The sequence below is a fragment of the Pseudorca crassidens genome, chromosome 2 (assembly GCF_039906515.1).
Source record: "Pseudorca crassidens isolate mPseCra1 chromosome 2, mPseCra1.hap1, whole genome shotgun sequence".
Lineage (NCBI taxonomy): Eukaryota > Metazoa > Chordata > Mammalia > Artiodactyla > Delphinidae > Pseudorca > Pseudorca crassidens.
Window position 1 is genome coordinate 123,965,969 of NC_090297.1, and position 21,619 is coordinate 123,987,587.

The 21,619-nt window shown below is 44.2% G+C and overlaps 1 protein-coding gene across 13 annotated transcripts in view; it reads right to left on the bottom strand.

Annotated features, from left to right (window-relative positions):
* Nucleotides 1-18,548, bottom strand: part of GPR161 (G protein-coupled receptor 161) — a 52,677-nt gene extending 34,129 nt beyond the window's left edge. For 6 of the 13 annotated variants that reach the window (XR_010941194.1, XR_010941190.1, XR_010941191.1 and 3 more), the window contains exon 1: nt 18,146-18,548. Coding sequence is in view for 5 of the 13 variants with exons in the window: in XM_067728548.1 (XP_067584649.1) it covers nt 18,146-18,374 (229 nt within the window). In the remaining 8 variants the exon portion in view is untranslated. The other 7 variants (XM_067728552.1, XM_067728550.1, XM_067728551.1 and 4 more) reach the window with 7 other exon arrangements.
* Between the last annotated feature and the right edge of the window lie 3,071 nt (nt 18,549-21,619).

The window sequence follows — 21,619 nt, forward strand, 5'->3', positions numbered from 1 at the left end:
GGCTGATACCATGAGCCTGGGGCTGCAGCAGCTGGCCATCTTGGACACTACATGGAAAGTGCTTACAGGCAAATAAAAGTGAGAGAAGGAGAGAGAGAGGGAGAAAGGGGGAAAGAGAGAAAGAGAGCAAGAGAGAAAAAGAAGGGGGCAGGGAGAACATGCAACGAATCCATTCACAAATGCTGATGAAGTAATGTGTGATTCTGAATTTTCTTGTTCTCCTCAGTTATACGAGCTGGTGAATTTTCTCCTTCACTTATGCTAATTTGGCAGGGTTTCTGGCACTTGCAACTTAAAGAATCCTGACTGATACTCTGATACACCATGATCTGCATATAACACGTCAAGATCCCACCTCTTTGGACACTGGTACCAGGAACCTTCCCTTTCTCAGCATTAGGCCGACTCCTCAGGCACAGCTCTGCCTTCCTCAGCCTCCTGCTGGAGACCTTCTTATCCTTTTCTTCTCGCCACGGACCACGCCATGGAACCATGGACCCTAGTATGGTGGAGTTTCTTCATATGGAACATAGAGAAGCTTTTCACCCCCCAGAGCATATGTAGTCTCTTGGACATCAGGTGGTCCGTGACCCAGTCAATAAGCCACTGCAAGGAAAAGGAGGCCTCACTCACCCGCACAATGCCCATTACAAATGGGGCCATCGAAGGGGCGGCCTGAGAGTCCACAGACAGCAGGCCCAGGCTTGGGTTTGTGTTGGGAGACCATGCTGGTCAGAGGATGCAGGACTCTTGGCACCTAACAAGGGTGCTGAACACGACAAGACACACCTGACCTCTTCAAAAGTCTTCTCCAGAGCAAATCATTTCTTTTAGTGTAAGGTTCTCTTCTGATATCCTTAAATATACCCAATCAGGGTAGCGGCTCACTTCCTCCTCTGTGGCCTCCCATTTTTATGAAGAGCTGAGCACCCTAAAAGCCGGGACCACCAGATGCCCTCTTCCAAAGAAATCACATGCCAACAGGTAGGTACGTAAGATGCTCGAATAAACAACTCTCCAGGTGAGGAAATGCTCCTAAGACACCACTTCAAATAAGTTCAGGTGAGGTCACTGTGATGCTATGTTGGCCATATTCTCAGGGGCTCTTCATCTCAGCACCTCAAAGCATTTTATACACATCAATCACCAGCTGGAGCAGTTGAGGGCGTGGAGTTGGGAGGAAGGCTCAAATAACCATTTGATTTGCACTAAGGTAACTGAGAGAGACAGTGAATCCCCCATCCCGCCCACAGACCAGACCACACAACTTGTTGAGAGCCGGAAAGAGATCACAGAATCCCCGGTCTCCTTCCCTGCAGTCCCTCCATCCTTCTGTGGCACACACATGAAAGTTGTTCCAAAGATGGTGGGTGCAGCGACTCAGCCTCTGCGACCCCAGAGGGATGTCCCCACCCAGCCAGTCCAGGGTCTGTTACGATGTACAGTGCTTTGCTCTTGTCCCCACAAGGGCACCATAAACCTAGTAACTTCCTGGTTTGAAACCTTTCACTTCACCTGCAAAGCTGGTCCAAGCCCTGGTCTGTTCGGGAACATGCACCAGAAGGTGGAAAAGAAGCTAGAATCAGAACCCTAGTGGCCTTATGGTCCTTGTCTGAATTCTTGGTTTGCCAGTGGGAGAGACCCGGCTTTGGTCCCCTCTGTATGTACATTATCAACATTACCAACCTCCAAAACTTCCTTCAGCAGGGACTGAAAGTCTGGAGGCTGGGGCTCTTCACTGACCATGACCCTGTCCACAAGGGCGTCAGCCATGACTCTGTCAAATGTCTTTCCAAAACCAAGCTCTTGCTACTCAGCAAAAACATTTCCCAAGGCTCAGTCCTTGATCCATTCCCTTCTCCCTATGTCCTTGAGAATCTTACCCATTTCCAAAGTGTTGTTAAATTATTATCAACTAATGATAATCAGTATTGGCAAAACAGTGTGCAACATACAATGTAACTTTACATACATTGTTTCACTTCACCTTCCGAATAACTTTTAGAGGAAGGAATTACCCTTCTCCCTGTTTCACAGAAGCAATACAACATGTTGTTAAGAGCATGAACTCCAGAACTAGAGAGCCTGGGTTCAAATCCCAGCTCCAATACTTACTGCCTTCTGTGACCTTGACATGTTACCTAACCTCTCTGGGCATAGCTCCCCACTCTGTCAAATGGAGATAATACTCCTTGCTCAGGAGTAAGTACCTCATAGGGTTGGTGGACAAAATCAATGAGTTAATATTTATACAGTGCTTAGAATAGAGTTTGGTACCACGTGTTTGTTAAATGAATAAAATGGGAACACTGAGGCTCAGAAAGGTTAAGTGCCCAGTTCAACAGAGCATTAGGTAGTAGCTCTCCAACTTGGTTCTATGACTGTGAGACTACCTTCAATCCATCTACTCACCACAGCAGATAAGATTCGACATGGTGTGGCCTCATCTAAATTCCAGACTTCTCACCCACCAACCCCTTCATGTACGTTCCGCTCCAGCCAGCTGTGCTTACGTGCTTCCATTTCCAATTTGCTCTGGCTTCTGCCTATTCTCTAGTCGGAACACTCTCCCTGTTTGTGGAATGAGTGAATAAAGATTTATGAAGTCTAAAATGTGTTATTGATCTATTGGTCTAATAACTTGATTGAAGAGAGAAAGAAAGAAATAAGTGTGTACAGGCGGTGAGGCTTTAAAGCAATACAAAAAATATAACAAGTCAGAACATTGGATCTGGCAATGATTTCTTGGCTATGACACCAAAGGCACAGGCACAAAAGAAAAAACTGACAAACTGGACTTCATGAAAACTTTTTAAATTTGTGCATCAAAAGATACCATGAACAGAGTAGAAAAGCAACCCACAGATTGAGAGGAAATATTTGCAAATCATATATATGACTAGAAATTAGTGTTCAGAATATATTGAGAACTCCTAAAATTCAACAATAACAACAACAAAAAAGAACAACTCACATCCAAAAAAGATATACAACTGTCCAATAAGCACATGAAAAGATGCCCAACATCAATGATGATTAGGAAAAGTAAATCAAAACTACAATGAGATACCACCTCACACTCATTAGGATGGCTACTGTCCAAAACAAAAACCAAAACCCAGAAAATAATAAGTGTTGGTGAAGATGACAGTACAGCCATTGTGGAAACCAGTACAGCAGTTTCTCAAAAAATTAAACATAGAACTATCATATGATCCAGCAATTCCGCTTCTGGTTATATGCCCAAAATAACTGACAGCAAGATCTCAAAGAGCTGTTTGTACACCATGTTCATAGTGGCATTATTCACAGTAGCTAAAACATGAAAGCCACCCAAGGGTGCATTGACTGATGAACCGATAAGCAAAATATGGTATATCCACATAAAAGAATATTATTCAGCCTTAAAAAGGAAGGCAATTCTGACATATGCTACAACATGGATGAACTCTGAGGACATTATGTGATACAAAAAGACAAATATTGTATGATTCTACTTATGTGAGGTACTTACAAGTAGTCAAAATCATAGAGATGGAAAGTTGAATGGTGGTTGACAGGGCCTGGTGGGAGGGGGACAGGGGGAGCTGTTTAATGGGTTTAGTTTCACAAGGTGAAAAGAATTCTGGAGATGCACGGTGGTAATGATTGCACCATATAAGTGTATTAATACCACTTAACTGTGTGCTTAAAAATGGCTCAGGTGGTAAATTTTATGTTAGGCATATTTTACAGCAATAAAAAAAAGTTGGAAAAATATACCAGGGTACCTTCTCTTTAACTTCTCTCCCCACGGGGTTTGGAGAGTCATGAAATGAAGGAAGTCAGCTGACTTCACGGCGTCTCACCCGCTGATGAAGAAGAGAAGAACCTCAGACGGCACGTAGAGTAACCTTTTCCTGCATCGTTTGAGGAAACACAGGCTACGTCTGCCCTGGATTATTCCTCACTAGGGACTAGTCCGGCAGTGACTTCCAAGGTAAACCCACTGAGTAAAATGATTCATCGTGCTGCACTGTCCCCAGATGACATGGTAAAGCAAAACTCAACTTCTTGTTCATCAAACTTCTCTGGTGCAGTTTTTGTCGTAGAATGTGAGGAACACTCAGTACTAAGCCAAGCTGGACTCTGAGCCATGGACTGTCTGTTGACTTTTTTTCAAAGGGCCACTGGCCTCTCTCCCAGGCCTGCCCCAGCGACACTGAAAGCGGCCATCATTGCCCTTGTGTTTCCCGGTGAACACGGATGGGGAGGGTCCACTTCGGCCTCCCAAATAATCCACAAAATACCGGCTGAAGTCATGATGAAGACAACTCACTCAGGGGACAGTCTTAAGCCCCAGCAGAAAAGCTCTTTAGGGAAAGGGAGGGAAAGCAGTGGCGGGCTGACCACAGCTCTCTGGGGAGGGCCTTAGCAGCCTGAAGGTCGGGCCGGATCTCACTACAGAAATAGCTTTCCCAGCTGCACGCGAGGCAGCCATCTTTCCTTTGCCAGCCACTGGACACCAGCCTGGACCACGCTACTCCCCTGGGCGGGAGAAGAGCAGAAACGCCAGCTTTCCCAGGGCAGGCTCAGAAAAGCCTCCACCTCCACAGACACTGGCCCATGGCCAGCCTGCCTGGAACTGGGATCCCAGCAAATCCCAAAGGCAAAGCTGGGTTGGACCAGGTCAGACCTGCCCTAGGCTGTTCTAAGTCTACCTGGCGCTGATGCCAGAAGTGGCTATGGTGATTCACGGGGCAACTGGACCAAGGGTCTGGTTAGGAGGCCGTGCTCAGGCAGAGAAGACAATGACATTCTCTGGAGCTCCCAACTGGCTACTCAACACCTCCACTTGGATGGCATGGGCACCACAAGCCTAACATGTCCGAAACCAGACTTCAAGTCCTTTGCCTCTCAAACCTGCTCTTCCCATATCTCTTCATCTCATGTTACGGTACCCCCATCCTTCCAGTTGCTCAGACCCTAACTTTGGGGTCACTCCTGACTCCTCACTTTCTCTCACATCTCCTATCTGGTCCATTAGCAAATCTACTGGCTCTGCTTTTGAAATGTGTCTAGAATTCAACTATGTCTTACTATCTCCGCTACCATCACTATGGTCCAGGCTACATTATGTCTTCTCTGGGTTATTAGAATAGCTTTCTCACTAGTCTACCTGCATCTGCCATTGCCCCCCTACTCAACGCATCAACCAGAGTGAGCTGGTTAAAACAGAGGTCAAAAACATGAACAAGTCACTGCTTCACTCAAAACCCCAAAAGGATTCTCATGTCACTCAGAATAAGCCCTGCAGCTTCCTACATGATCTGACTCTCCATTACTGGTCCAACTTATAATCAAAATTACCTTTTTACTGCCATTCTGATGACACTGGCCTCCTCACCATTTCTCAGACACATCAAGCATGTGTCTACCTCAGGGCCTTTGCACTTGCTGTTTCCTATGCCTAGAATGGCTTCACCTCACATATCTTTGTAGGTTGCTCTCTCATTTCCTTTAGGCCTTAATTTATATCACCTTTGCAGCAAAGCCTTCCCAGTTCACACTACCTAACATTTCATACCCCATACTTCATGGCCCCATTCCCTTTTTTACTTTTTCTCTTTAGTGCATATATGTGTACTTATTTATCTTGTTAATGTCTTTCCCTTTCACTGGACTGTAGGCTCCCTGAAATTGAGAAATTTTTGGCCTATAAATTTTGGGGTCAGCATTTAGAATAGTGCCTGGCAAACAGTAGGTGCTCAATATTTGTGATAAATAAGTGAAGATATGTATAAAAAATGGGACACTGAACACCTTGGCACACTAGGCATTTCTTGCCTTCAGAGAATTATTTTTGCAGATGTAGCAAATATTAAACTAATAAACTATTAAACTATTCATTATCCAGTCAATATCCATTCTCCCCTTTCCCCTATCAACAGAACCCTCACTTGATGTGGGACATCAAATGCACCTACAAAAATAAACTCACTTGCACAGAGCTTCGGTGGCCATTAGATCCAGTTCCAGTCAACAGAAGTCTACAAGGTGACGGAAATCTATCCATTTCCTGACAAAAAGACACAGACTCAAGCTGTGGCTTCTGCCCTTTTCCCTCTCCCTTTCTCCTGACTAGAACTCAAACCCAGTGCTTGAAAGTGAAGCAGCCATCTTTTGACCATGTGGCTGGATGTCCCATGCAACGCAGAGCAGAAAGACTGCAGTAGCCCAAATCCGCTACTGAGTTGTAAAGCCACTGTGTCCAGCCACGGCTAGTCAACCCCTTACTGACTAAGTCCTTGGAGTAGGGTTTCCTTTACATGCTGTGAAAGCTATCCTAACTTGACACTTAGGTCAAAGGTGAGAAGAGATGCTGAGGAAGGCAAACCGTGCTGTGCATAAATATTATGGTGCAAAAAAAAAAATTGCTGGTACGGATTGGTGCTATAGGGTCTCCATTTATCCACCCATCCCCTTCTCCCATCTACCCCTGTTGCATTCCCCTTGACCCTAAGGTGCAAACAACCGTATAACCCTAACTTGTTCACCCTTTTCCATGATAACTCTATATACAATCAAAGATTCTAATCATTAGAAAGAGAGGGTCTCCATAAAAAAAGAATGAAACATTGCCATTTGCAGCAACATGGATGGACCTAGAGATGATCATACTGAGGGAAGTAAGCCAGACAGAAAAAGACAACTATTATATGATATTACTTACATGTGGAATCTAAAAAAAATAATACAAATGAACTTATTTATAAACCAGACTCACAGATATAGAAAACAAACTTATGGTTACCAAAGGGGAAAGAGGAGGGGAGAGATAAATTAGGAGTATGGGATTAACAAATACACGTCACTATATATAAAATAAACAGCAAAGATTTACTGTATAGCATAGGGAACTATATTCAATATCTTGTAATAACCTATAATGGAAAAGAATATACATATATTGATATATGTACAACTGAATCACTTTGCTGTACATCTGAAACTAACACAATATTGTAAATCAACTACACTTCAATTAAAAAAAAAAAAGAAAAAGAGAGGGCCTCCAGTAACAACTTCCCCTCCAAAACTGCACTAAAACCCAAGCTAATCCTTCGAAATGCCTCATTCTGGATAGGTGAGTTTTATGAATTGGTGGGCCTTTATCACCTTAAGTCATCAAAACTTTTTGTTTCAAGCCTTTAGGCAAAATTCATGAAAATTCATCATACATTTCCCTATATTTTAAAACAAAGGATACAAAACATAACGATTTTCATGATGACTCAAGGTCATTAAATGCCAAGATAAATGAAATTTTGACCTTACAGATCAGTGCTAATATAATTGCTTTCATTTAAAATCTTAGAGAAGACTGTTCAGCTTCCCACTCAGCTGGTGGGTTATCACTGTGAGATGTTCATGATTTGAAACACAGCGATTCCCTCAAGTTGGATAAGGGTCATGTTATTTCCTGTTGTACCAAGTGTGCCTTGCATATTGTTTCTTTTTGAAACTTTCTCTGCAACTTGTTTCAACCTTTGGTGGCCCTTTTCCCTATACAGAGTATAATTACCTGTAGTTTTCCTTGCCAAGCTAAGGAAAGGTTTATGTAAAGTAGGGGCTGATATCCTGAGGGGGGGCTTCAGTGCCAAGTTCTCCAGGTATGGCTTCTGTCATACAGATGTCATCTCCTCCTGCACCTTTGGGGAGGGTTGATTTTCTACTTCTCAGCACTCTGCCAGATAAGTGACATGCTAACTGTATCTATATGGCTCAAGTGAGTAACTGTGGCATTTTCCAGAAAAACAATGACCCTTGAAACAGCTCAGAGCTCTCCATTTAACTTTAATATTTTTTTAAGTGGTAAGAGGAAAACTGCGAATTTAAAAGCAAGATTGTCGAGTCCTATTGGATTCTATACCACCAGAAAGACAGATATGTAAGTGCAGACAAATCTGTTATATAGTGAAGGACTGACATTAGAATCTTCCAAAAGGCTAAGTCTAAAAAATATGAATTTTGGGGCTTCCCTGGTGGCGCAGTGGTTGAGAGTCTGCCTGCCGATGCAGCGGACACGGGTTCGTGCCCCGGTCCGGGAGGATCCCACATGCCGCGGAGCGGCTGGGCCCATGAGCCATGGCCGCTGAGCCTGCGCGTCCGGAGCCTGTGCTCCACAACGGGAGAGGCCACAACAGTGAGAGGCCCACTTCAAATAAAAAAAATAAATAAATAAAATAAAATAACATAAAATAATAAAAAAAATATGAATTTTGAAGAGACTATAGCTATATTTGCAGAAGATATTTGCACAGGCTTGCATAACAAGGTAGAGTATTACTATTTCTCAGCTACCTTGCTTCCCTCTTATTTTTATTTCCTCTATAAACTATCCTATCACACATCCTCTAAGTCAGGCATTCCCAAACTCCAGTTGGCAGTTACTGTTTGTAGACCAAATAAATGATGTCTCACACATATGCCAACTATTGTTCTTCAAATGTCTATATATGCTGTTGTGGTCAATAAAATTTGAATTCATTTTTTACATTGTTATTGATTCACAGCAGCTTTCTGTAATTAAGCATTTTCTTTTCTCCAACTGAAGTGATACTGAAAGGGCAGGTGGACCCACATAGCCTGACAGAGCTTGGAGACCACTATCATAAGCCCAGGCCACTATCATAAGCCCAGGCCACCTACCCCCTTATTGACACTTATATGAATAACACCTGGCTGCAGGTCCTTACATCTACCGTAAGAGCAAAAGTCTCAAGAAGCCATTCTGGACCATTCCATCCCCACAATGACCCTGACCACACCTTATATCTAGTTCTTCTTTTGTATTATCTTTTCAGACACGCATGTCTTAGCACAAGTTTTTATTTTAGGTGAGGATGCTTTCCCCTGCAGATGGATTATAAATTCTTCCTCGGTTTCCCCTTTGAATTCCCAACAGCACTTTGCATGTGGGAGAAAATAAATATTTTATATTCCCCCTACTCATTAACATCTACTTTGATCTGATAGTCAATAGAAAGAACATGTTTTTCGGAATCTGGACTGAACCTAGGTTTGAATTTCATGTGACTGTGTATGTCCTAACCTCTCTGAGCCTCAATTTCTCCGAGAGGAACAAGAGAGCGGAATGAACCTACTTCATATAATTATCAAGGGGAATACATGAAGTAACACATGTGAAAGCAGCTAGTGGAGTGGCTGTTGGGAGATAAACTCAAAAACTGTTTAAGAAAGTTATTTAAGACATGGAAAGAAAACTCAATTCTCTTTTCCCCTTCAAATTTTAATTAAATCAAAGAGGTTTCATTTGACCACTTAAGTGGATAAAAAGAGGAGAGAAAAGCTGCATTGCAAGAGACTGCAAAATGGAAGCATCTCTGACTCCACTCGGGGGCTCAGGGCCTGAGAGCTCCGTCAACGCAGAAAAGCGCTCAGCTCAGAACTGTGCTGCTCGGTAACCGGTAAGGCAGGTGCACGCTGACTGAGAAACGTGCAATTTTAATTTACCTCCATCTGCGATGAGGGGAACTGACCTTTCATGCCCACAACCCCTACCCTGAAGGAGCAAATCTCTTTTTTTAAAGCTAAAGAGGGAATCAGCATGGCTGGGAGGGTCTGAAAATGTCCAGTCAGAAGATTCTAGATAACAATCAGACTCAGTCACTCCCCCAATATCCTACATCAGTGGTTCTCAAGGAGGGGTGGTTTTGTCCCCATTCCCACCTCAAGGGACATCTGGCAATTTCTGGAGACATCTTTGGTCACATCTCAGGGAATGCTACTGGCATCTAAGGCCAAGGATGCTGCTAAACGTCCCATAATGCACCGGGCAGCCTCCCGCTCACCCCCAGCAAAGAATTACGCAGCCCAATATGTCAGTGGTGCTGAGGTTGAGAAATCCTGTTCTATAGGAGTAACTGAGTTCATTCTATATTTTACTATTTATCCTTAATAAACAGATGAAGAAAAATAAAACAACTCCCTCCATAAACAAATTCACATAGATGCTCCACGGAGACAAGAAGAGACAGAAGCTATGCTGAGACTTAAGACTGAGATGATTACTTCTATCACAAGATAAACAATGATTACTATGCTAACTGGTTTTACCCTTAATTATTTGTTTTGCTCATTATCCTCATAGAGCCCAGCAAACTAATTAAGCTCATACTGCTAAAACTGAGAATAATATTTTTAAATGGCTTAAAGAGGTATTCCTTCTGAATACATTTTTTTCTGATGACCATGTCTGAGACAGATGCCATCATATACAGCCCTGAAGAACAGGGGATGTCCCCTCCCTCCCTTACCGCATTGCCACTCGTTCCTGGACACTCTTAACTTCCCCCTTCTCATTCCTCATTCAGCTACCCCCCAAAATGTTTAATGAATACCTATTTGGTCCCAGGCTCCACTTTGCAGCTGAGACACAGCACTGAACAAGACGCCAAGATCTCTCCTCTCCTGGAGCTTCCGTTCAGGGTGCAGGGGACACAGACAGCAAACAAATAAATAATAAACAGTAGCAACTTTTGGTTATAAGATTAATACTAGGGATATAATGTCCAACATAATAAATATAATTAACACAGCCATATGAAAATTGTCGAGAGTAAATCCTAAGAGTTCTCATCGCAAAGAAAAACATTTTTCCCTATTTCTTTATTTTGAATCATATGAGATGATGCATGTTCACTAAACTTATTGTGATAACTATTTCATGAGGCATGTAAGTCAAATCATTATGCTGTACACCTTAAACTTGTACGGTGCTGTATGTCAATTGTATCTCAATCAATCTGGAAAAAATATGAAAAGAAAGAAATGATCTGATAAAATTAAAATCTAAAAAAGTAGACAATAAATAGGTAAACTAATTCCAGAGAGTGGTGGGTGCTATGAAGATAAGTAAAACAGGGTAAAGAGATGGGGTGAATGGGTGGGTGGGCTGGGAGTGAGGAGTCAGCAGTCTCTCCAAGGAGCTGACATTTGAGACCAAAAATGATGCAAGGGAATTTCAGGCCAGGGGAAGAGCCCTCGCAAAAGCCCTGAGCCAGAATGAGTTTGGCATGTCCAAGGAATAGCAATGAAGCTGGAGAGGAGTGAGGGAAGAGGAGAATGGCAGACATGGAGACGGTCAGGGGCTGGATTCTGCAGGGTGCTGTGGGCCGTGGTGAGGAGGGTGGATTAGATTCCAGGTGGGATCGGAGGCCCCCGGAGTGATGCATCTGACTCATGTTTTAGAAGGGTTACTCTGCTCCTGGGTGAAGAAGGAACTGCAGGGATCAAGCATGGAGACGGAGACAGAGACACCAATCAGGAAGCTGCTGCTACAGCCCAGGTGAGAGATGAAGGCTTGGACCAGGGCTGTGGTAATAGAGATGGTGAGAAGGGATCAAGTTCATTAATCCCCAATATTTGAGAGCTAAACGAGGCCTTAGAAGTAACTCATTCTAACTGTTATTTTACAGATGATGAAACTTGAAAGTCCAAAGAGGTGAAGTGAGTTACACATAGTCATATACCTAATTACTGACAAACCCCAGTTTCCTGACTGCCATCACAACACCTCTGCCCTTACCTGGCCATCCCCAGGCCTGGGTGGGGAATGCAGAATACATGTAGGAATATGAACCCTCTAGAAAGTAGTCCCAGTCAAGTCTAAAATAAATGACTACCTTTGCTGAGGGCAAGGTCACCAATGATCTCCTAGCCGAATCCAATGGGTCCTTCCTTGGGGTCTCTCCAGCATCTGACACCTTTGACAACTTTCATTTTTTCCTGAGACTCCCTCTTCCCTTGACTCCCCTGACCCAGCTCTCTCCTGCCTCTCCCCGCTTTGTTCCCTACCAGCCTTATACCTACCTGGAATCATCCTGTCCTCTAAGTGTTACTGTTTCCCAAGATGCCATCTGGGGCACTATTTCTTCCTCTCATCTGCAGAGGAAATTAACTGTTTACTTCCCTTCCTTCTCTTCCCCTTGCTCTGTAGTTGCCCGAGTTTCCTCTGAAGACTCATCCTTTTCCTCCTCTGAGCTCATGTGCCTTCATGGATGTGACACACCATCGACACCTGGTCAAGAGCACATTCCAAGTCCCTCTGAGCAAATCAGTTTATGAGACGTAACAGGACTGTTGCTGGGATAATTGGGAGAAAGACAGCTTCCCCCGTCCATTAGATCTGAACCTGCAGCTTCGCCTAGCCATCACGAGAGGACAGCATGAGACAAGGGGAGGTAAGCAAACAAGTCCTGATCAATCATTTGAATCCTGAACCCATGCCTGAAGCCAAATACAACTCTTGAGCTTTTTAGTGATAAGAGCCAATAAGTTCCTTCTTGCTTACGCCAATTTGAACTGGATTTTCTACGACTTGCAGAAGAAGAGTCCTATTTGATACCTCATCTCTCTGTGTGCTCCGTCTCCGTACTCACCGAAACAATGATGACTCCAAAATCTCCATCTACAGCCTAGACAACTCTTGGGGGCTCCAGGTTCATATCCACCCACCTAGTAGATGTTTTCCCCCATATGTCACACCCAGACACCTCAGATATAACGTGCAAAATGGAATTCATCATCTCTGCTTCTATCATCTCAATATGCTATTCTTCATGTTTTTCTCTACCCTAGAAAAAAAATCACCACCCACCCAAATCACTCAAGACAGAACCTGGGACATCCTAGACCACTCTTGTCAGATAATCCTGATGGGGCTAAGGCCATGAATGACACTTTCTGTGTGACCTTGGGTAGAGTAATGGACATACCTGAGCTTTGGATTTTCATACAGAATTGCTAGGATTCAATGAGGTAATGTATGTAGAGCAATAAATGTTGGTTGGTTCCATTCCCCATCACAGACATCTAGGGCACCACTAAATCCTAACTCAAAACTTCGTCCTTGGGCTTCCCTGGTGGCGCAGTGGTTGAGAGTCCGCCTGCCGATGCAGGGGACACGGGTTCGTGCCCCAGTCCGGGAAGATCCCACATGCCGCGGAGCGGCTGGACCCGTGAGCCATGGCCGCTGAGCCTGCGCGTCCAGAGGCTGTGCTCCGCAACGGGAGAGGCCACAACAGTGAGAGGCCTGTGTACCGCAAAAAAAAAAAAAAAAAAAAAAACTTTGTCCTCACTACCATTACCCCAGCTCAGAGCCTCGCCATCTTTCCCCTGAATGACAATCAGATGTTTCTATCTCATCTTCTTGTCTTTGATCTCACCCTCACTCCAATTTGTCCTCCCCACTGCTACAAGACTGATCATCCCCTACACAAAGCTGGTCATGCCATATCATTCTTTGGCATCTGCAGAATCTATTCATTTACAGGACTCTCCACTTCAGCTATACTGAATAAATCACAGTTCTCCAAGTAAGCACTGCTGTTCTCCATGACTTTGTACCTGACAATGTACCTGACAATGGTTCCATTGTCCAGAATGCCCTTTCTCTCTTTATTCTCCCACCTGGAGAAGAGCTCATCCTTAAGACTTGGTGAAAAAAGTCACTGTAAAAATAGAAGGAAATAAACATGCTACACTGGCTAAAGAGGCTCACCAGCAAATTCAAACCTTGACCTCCCCAGTGTCAGAAAGGAGGGAAACTGCAGAAAAGTAAAAGATATAATTTTAAGTATTTTTAGATGAAAAAAGCAAAGTAGGAATGGAGAGGAAAGAGAAAATTTAGGAAAATTTAATTTTGAGATAGGAGAGGACTTCCTAAATAAAACAGAAAACTTGAAGCCATAGAGAAAAGTCTTATAGATTTAACCACATAAAAATTAAACACTTCTGCACAATCAAAGGTACAATAAGCTGGGAAGACAAAAAAGGCAAGATATTTGATTTATTAACAAGAAAAGGATTAAAATCCAAAATTTAGAAAAAGCCTCAAAAATTGATGAAATCACCAACAATTCAATGGAAAAATTGTTAAAGGATTTGTTGGGCAATTTGAGGGAGTGTAAATTCATTAAGCTTTTTGTTGTTGTTGTTTTAAGGGTAGACATGGAAGAATCTATCAGCACTTAAAGTGCACATAACTTTGATATTGAATGGTCTCCAAGATACAGGTTAAATTTTTTTAATTCCATAAGCAGAATGAGGGTATTTAGCATACTACCATATTTATTTTTTTAGAGGAAGAAAACAGAAGATACATTTAATTGGCCTATAGACTCATGGACTATCTCTAGAAGAATACACAAAAACTGGCAAAATTAGTTGTACCCAAAAAGGGAAATAGAGGGCTAGGGTAGGAGGGAGGTGTTACCTTTTATAGCCTTTGAATGTCATTCTTCATGCATACTACCTATCTCCAAAAAGTAAACCTAAGTAATTAAACAAATTCAGTCTCTTTTTCTGCACAGTCTCCAGATCCCAATACACACAGGGAATTCTGCTTAAATAAATGTTTAAAATACACATTCCCTTTGACCCACTAACTCCACTTCTAAGAGTAACTTTTATCCAGAAATACTCTACAAGTACACAGAGACTTACGTACAAGGATGTTCACTATAGAATTGTTTATAATAGATGAAGTTGGAAACAATCTAAAAGTCCCTCAGTAGGAGAATGTTTAAATGAGTTACAGCGCATCTGTACTATGAAATACTATGTAGCCATTAAAAAGAATGACGTGTATCTATGATATTGATATTGGAAGACATCCAAGTCTTACTGTTAAATCAAAAAAGTAAGTCACAGAGCATATAATTATATATGATCCCCGCTTATGTATTTTTAAAGGTATATCCAATATACTAAGGTTGGTCCTAAAGTTGGAAATGCAAATAATATTTTTATCATGTTTTACAATATAACATCAATAAACTATACATTGTGTATTCATATTCACCTGTATTTCCAGACTGGGTGAGCATTTATTTCTGCATTGAAAAAGACCTAGAAAATAATACAGGTACAGTGGTTACCTTTCAGATGGAGAGAGGGAGTTGAGGTGAGGTAGAGGGAACTTTATTTTCCTATATATTTTTAAAATCTTTTATAATAACTATAATTTTGAAAAGTTACTACATTCCTGGCATGCTTTCCATTATTTATCCAAGGTCACAGGTTTGTAAGTGGCAGGGCTGGGTGCAGGCTAGCTGACGTCAGACTGTGCTCTTAATACGGTGTGGCCTTACCTGTTACTTGAGTAAAAATCAAACACAAACCCAAATCAAATGCACCTCCAGGTTTTACCTCTGGCCACACTGAAAACTCCTTCCTTTATGCTCCCATCGTTCCCTGAACATATCTGCCATGAATGCCATCCTCTGCCCTGCTATGCACATAAACTGGCCAGCGAAACAGATAGCAACTAGTGTGAGCACTCTCTTGGTGTAGGACTAGAATCACAGATGAGATTAGTACTGGCTGAATGAATGAAGTACTGAGTCACCAGGTCAATGCTTCTTCCAAACTCCAGGTAGCACAGAGCGCTATCTCCAACTTGGTTGATGTTTTCTGCTCTCCAAGCAAAACAGCAAGAAGACACCACTTCTCCCCTGCAGTCATGCTTTACTGCATCTCAGAAGGACAGCAAGTACTTCCTAAGGTTGCAGGCTCGCAGTCTGCAGGTCACAACCAGCCCGAACACATAATTTGGTTGCCTGGCACATTTCGAAAAATGTTTTGAATTAGTTGCCAACTTTACAAACATGAAGCTTTCTTCCATGAAAGTTTGCAGCTTCCCCCCAAATCCAGATCAGGCAGTGTGCTGGAACCTTGTCCTACCTGCTCCTGTCTCTTTATGGGAAGGCATGCTCTACACACAGCCCCCACCCCCCCCACCCCCGCACAGCCCTCCTCCTGCACGCAGGCTTCCTGAAGGGCCCCAGCAGCAGAGTTTACATCACAGAACTGTACCTCCTTTGCCTGACATTTAGATCAGTTCCAGCTCAGCCCATTCGGTCCTCCACAGAACCCAAACAAGGAACGCGGCCCCTCTGATCACGAGGCCAGGCCTCGTTCCTGACCCCCGCGGCACAGGGCTGCAACACAAGAGTATGATTTGACTACCTGAGGCTTGGACTTAGTTTCTAAATGCCAAGCAGGCCTCCTTGGGAAAAGTTCGTATTCTTCCCGTCACGGCGCTGGAGCAGTAGGGCAAAAGAACATCCTGAGCTCCAGGAGCCACCTGTGTGATGGAGCCCACGTGAAAAGCACTGCCAAGTCAAAAGACCTGAGTTCAGTCTAGGCTCCTTCCTTGCTGAGCAGAGCACTTCTCTCTTGAGTCTCAGTTTCCTCGCCTGTAAAACGAGCTCACACCATCTCACAGGGCTGTTACGTGAATGAGATTTTAAAGTGTATATAAAAGTGCTTGGAAGCATCTTAGAAGTATAAAATGAGTGTAGACTAAGACAGCAAAAGAGGGGCACGGTGGAGGAAGTGACTGAAATGGGTGGTTGGATCCCAGTTAAAGAGAGCTGGATGAAGAACCCCTGTCTGTACGATCTGAGGTACCTCCCACCTCCTCTCTCTGCTTTGGGGGTCTGGGAAAGGCATTTCCTAACCTGTCTCGGCAGCGCAGCAAGAGGGATAATGAGGGAAAGCCACCTAGTATTTCCCAACGCAGTAGCTCTCGGAAGCTCATTTCCAGGTCCAGGTCACTGGGGAAGAAGAGGCTAGGCGGAATCTGCGCTGGCTGGATGGGGAGGGCTTACGGTGATGCCCATTCCACCGCCACCCCCCAGCCCCCCTCCTTCGCCTGGTGTTATCATTATCCCAATTGGACACATCAAGGAGCTGAAGTCCTTTCCCTCCAAAACCACACCACCTTCACAGGCAGTAGGATCAAATGACCTGCTCTTGAAAGCACTTTGCAAAACAGATGAAAGGTACAATAAAAAACAAAAATAGTCTCAAAGATGTGAGATAAAGTGATGCCAACACACCAGTGTGTGGTTACTGGAGACCAGACCCTTCTGAACCGCCCCAGAGCATCCCAGTTAACCAACAGACAATTCTCATCCCACATGCCTTTGTCAAAAGGTTGCACAGGAGTTAAGCTCTGGCCCAGAAGGTGGGCCAAGTGCCCCCAAAGCTAACCGAATCTCCCTCTCGAAGACCTGAGGAACAGAGACGCCTACCCGGCGGCGCTAAGGTGGGCCGAGCGACTTCTGGGCGCATCTTCCGCCCTGCGAGAGACAGCGCCCTGAGCCCCGACAGAAAAGATGTAGCTCACCTGGTCCTCACGGATTTCAGCTGAGGGTCGAGGCCGCTTTGCCCCACACACCTGTCCCGGAGCGGGGCGTAAAGCCCCTCGGCCCGATCCCTATCAGCCGGGTCGCGGGCCCGCACGAAGGTCTTCCCTTTCCGGGGGTCTCAGAATGGGGCTACGGGCGGCGCCGGAAAAGCGGGGCGGGCTAGTGGGAAGGGCCTCTCAGAGGCCCCTAGCCCCAGGGGAGGGGCGCGCCCCCAAGATCTTCCCACAAAGAGCCCCGGCTCCCCGAAGCAAGGCGGAGTGCGCCTAGGAGGACAGTCCCCAACCTCCAAGGGGGCGCGTAGAGAAGCTACGCGCCGTGGGGGCGGGGAGGCGTGGGGGAAGGGGGCGCAGAGACCCCGCCTGGCCTGTGCCCTCGCGCCCTCCCGCCCCGCACAATGAACTCGGCCACGCTCCAACCGTGCCAGCGCCCCCCTCCCCGCCCGTGCCCGCGCCCCCGCCCCCGCCGGCTCTCACCCGAGAGCCGACGCCGCGGCAGCTCAGGGCCCCGCCTGGCCGCCTCTCCGCCTCGGCCGCCGCCGCCGCTTCCTTCCTCCCGGCCGCGCTCGGGGACCGGAGGTTTCGGGTTTCACCCCGCCGAGCCCCGCTTCGCTCCTCCCGCCGCCCCGCCACCAGCGCGCGGACCCTGCCCGGGCGCAGGCCAAGTAACTTTGCGGCGCTCGCGCCCCTCCTCCGCCCGCGCCGCCCGCCCCTCCTCCGCCGTCCCGGCCCCTCCGCCCGCCGGCCACCCCAGTCCCCCCGCGTCCCGCACCGCCCCACCCGAGCCCCGCGCGCCGCCTCTCCTCCCCGCCCGGGCGCCGCCGCTTCCCATCCCTCACGCCCCTTCCTTCGCGTCTGCCCTCCCTCCCGGCCACTGTTCCATTTCTTCCCACGATCGGCCTCAGCTGCTGCTCTTTGTCTCGCCCCTACCCTCTCGGCTCGCACCACTGCTCTCCCGTAAACCTTTGTGGTCCCTCCTCGGGCCTTCCCCGATCCCGTTCCTCCGTCCCAGTTCCAGCCGTTGGGACGTCCCCTTTTCCATTTGTCTTTCCATCACGCTTATACTTTCGGATTCTTCCCGTAGGCTCCGCACAGTCCCGTTCTCCTCCTCCAGCCTCGCCGTGGACTCCTGGCATTGCCTTTCCTGCTCACCTTTCATTCACGTAGCCAACGTGCCTGAGCGTCTGCCTGGTGCCAGGCAGTGTCCTGCGCCCTGGGAATATCACAGTGAATCAACCCGCGAAGCCAGCCTTTGAGGAGCCCCCAGCTCCTGGGAGTGGGAGGGTGGATGTAAACAGATGTTTACAGTGCTACTTCTCCCTCTGAGCCAAAAGGCTGGGGAGCAGTAATTACAGTACACAAACCAGGGTGCTGCCAGTTCAGAGGACAGAACACTTCCTTCCCATATTGGGTTTTTTCCCCCTTCCTCACTACCCACGTTCTATACCATCCCTAGCCTTCTGCGTTTCCTGTGGAGCAGCCTCAATAAGGGGACAAAAAGTTGAAGCAAACAATAGAATTGCTTTAAGAACGAAGGGAGAGAAATGGGGCAGCAAAAGAATCGGGTAAGAAGTTATACAGCCCATTTCACCGAACTCCAGCAAAAACTGATGCTACGCCCAGAGCAGGATTCAAATTCCTCTGAAATCCATCTGCTTTGATAAATGCATTAGTTATTCCCTTGTCTACAGATAGGCACTGTGGGAGCTGCTTCCTTACTATCATTAGGACCCTGAGGTACCCTTTAGAATGATAATTTACTATCTAGCACCTGCCAAACACCCAGCTTGTCTTCAGGGACAAATGGGATAATGGGGATGCCTTAGTATTCCTATGGGACAGATGCTCTATTTAGTCAAAAACTAAAAACTGAAACTCCTCTCAGAGTCTAGGTCACCAGTAAGCCAGATGTTTGAAGGAGCTTGAAGCAGGCTGTTCTAGAGCATATTTTAGACTTTTATTCTGAAATCCCTGTTTATTTTTTTCACTTGCATTGACTCAGACACTGGATAAGCTTTGTGACCCTGGGGGAGTTATTTAACCTTTCTGAATCTCAGCTTATTCATATATAAAATAGGCATACTCACACCTGCCTATACTGCAGAGTTAAAAAGATGAAATGAGAGAATGTAAGTTAAGTCACCCAATGCCATAGAGAACTAAACCCTTTTGAAAGCTGGTATTCAAGAAAGGTCTGGTAATATATGCCATAGACTGGCATGAGAGAATGAGACTCAAAAACAATTATGGCTCTTTCAGCTCCATATCCACCCATGATGCAAGAGAGGTCCTTCCCAGACTTATTCTATTTCATTTTGAACTCTTCAATTGAAAACTTTTTTTTTCTCCTGCTGTGCATTATCAAATATATCATTTATCACAAAGGCTTTTCTTCCCATAGCTCATAAGCTCAGAACTTACTGTGCATTCAAGGATAGAAATTGTTGCCAACAAATGCATTTTTTCAATTGCTCTCTTAAATTTTTTTTCTTCTAAAGCTAGTCTTGAGCTGGGAGGAGGATTCAGTCAGACACAGAGAAAAAAACAGGAAAAATATTAATTATTTTACTATATATCACTGTATAGATGATACTGTATAGATGTCATCTACACAACTATACTGCAGATGACAGTCGTGTGAAAACATGACATTGCTTTTGTGCAAGGATTATTTTTTTAAACAAAAGATATATAATAATTTTCTTCTCCCAAATCAGGTTCATAAGCCGTTTCCTTTGGGGTTCCCCCCAAAGACTTCTGAACTAAGATAATGCGAGGCCTCATCCAAATGAATCCTAAATGCTGCTTGAAGAATCTACACATGATGAGACATTGTTGATATAAAATATCTTTTCAATATAGCAGTTCACATAAAACTAGTCAAAGCAAAACTGGGAAGTATATTGCATGTTCCACATCGAATATTATTCCCTCACTCTTCACACACTGAATCCTTTTTACCCTTGACAACTCAGCTTAAATGTCCTCCCTGACCAATCTAAATGACATTTTCTAACCTCTGTTCTCTCAGATCCCCAATATAAAATATATCCCAATTTATTATATATATATATATCTTTTTTCTATGTATTTGTTTATAGTATACCTCCACTTGTAGACATAAATTCCATGATAATAGGAACCCTATCTGTTTTATTTACCATTATAGGACCAGGGCCTAACCCAATAAAACATTTAAAATATATTAATGAAAAAATAAAAATAAAGTATGTCTTCAGAGGCCTCTGGTTCCCAAACTTTGGGATATATAAGCAGCCCTTGGAGGTTTCTTAGGTACAACACCAAAAGCACAAGTGATTAAAGAGAGATTTGATATGTTGGATTTCATAAAAATCTAAAACTTTAGTGCTTCCTAGAACACCATCAAGAAAATGAAAAGACAACCCATAGAATGGGATAAATTATTTGCAAATCATATATCTGATAAAGGACATGTATCCAGAATATATAAAGAACTTCTACAACTCAATAATAAAAAGGTAAACAACTCATTTTTTAAATGGGTGAAGGATCTGAACATACATTTCTCTGAAGAAGATATATAAATGGTCAATAAGCACATGAAAAGCTACTGGACATCATTAGTCATTAGGAAAATGCATATCAAAACAATAAGCTTCCACCTTCCACGCATCAGGGTGGCTATAATGAAAAATACAATAACAAGTATTGTGGAAGATGTGGAGAAATTAGAATACTTGTACATTGCTGGTGGGAATGTCAAATGATGCAACCACTTTAGAAAACAGTTTGGCTGTTCCTCAAAATGTTAAACATAAAGTTACCTTATGACCCAGTAATTTCACTTCTAGATATCTAACCAAGAGAACTAAAAACATACGCCCACACAAAAATCTGTTTATGAATGTTCATAGCAGCATTATTCGTAATAGCCAAAAGGTAGAAACAACCCAAATGTCTGTCAGTGGATGAATGGATAGACAAAATGGGGCCTATTCAATGGAATATTATTCAGCCATAACAAGGAACGAAGTGCTGACACATGCTACAACATGAATGAACCTTGGAAAAACTATTTATGCTAAATAAGAGAAGCTAGACACAAAAGGCCACATACTGTATGATTCCATTTATATGAAATATCTTGAATAGGTAAATCTAAAGAGAGAAAGAAAATGAGTGATTGCCTAGGGCTGGAGGTGGAGTGGTCTGCGAGTGATTGATAATGGGGTACAAGGTCTCTTTTAGAGATGATGAAAATGTTCTAAAATTTGATCATGTGATAGTTACACAACTGTGAATATATTAAAAAACAGTGAATTCTACATTTTAAACGGATGAACTTTATGGTATGTAAATTATGTCTCAATAAGGCTCTTTTAAAAAATCAAAAGAATCCCTTGGGAAATTTGTTAAGCTGCT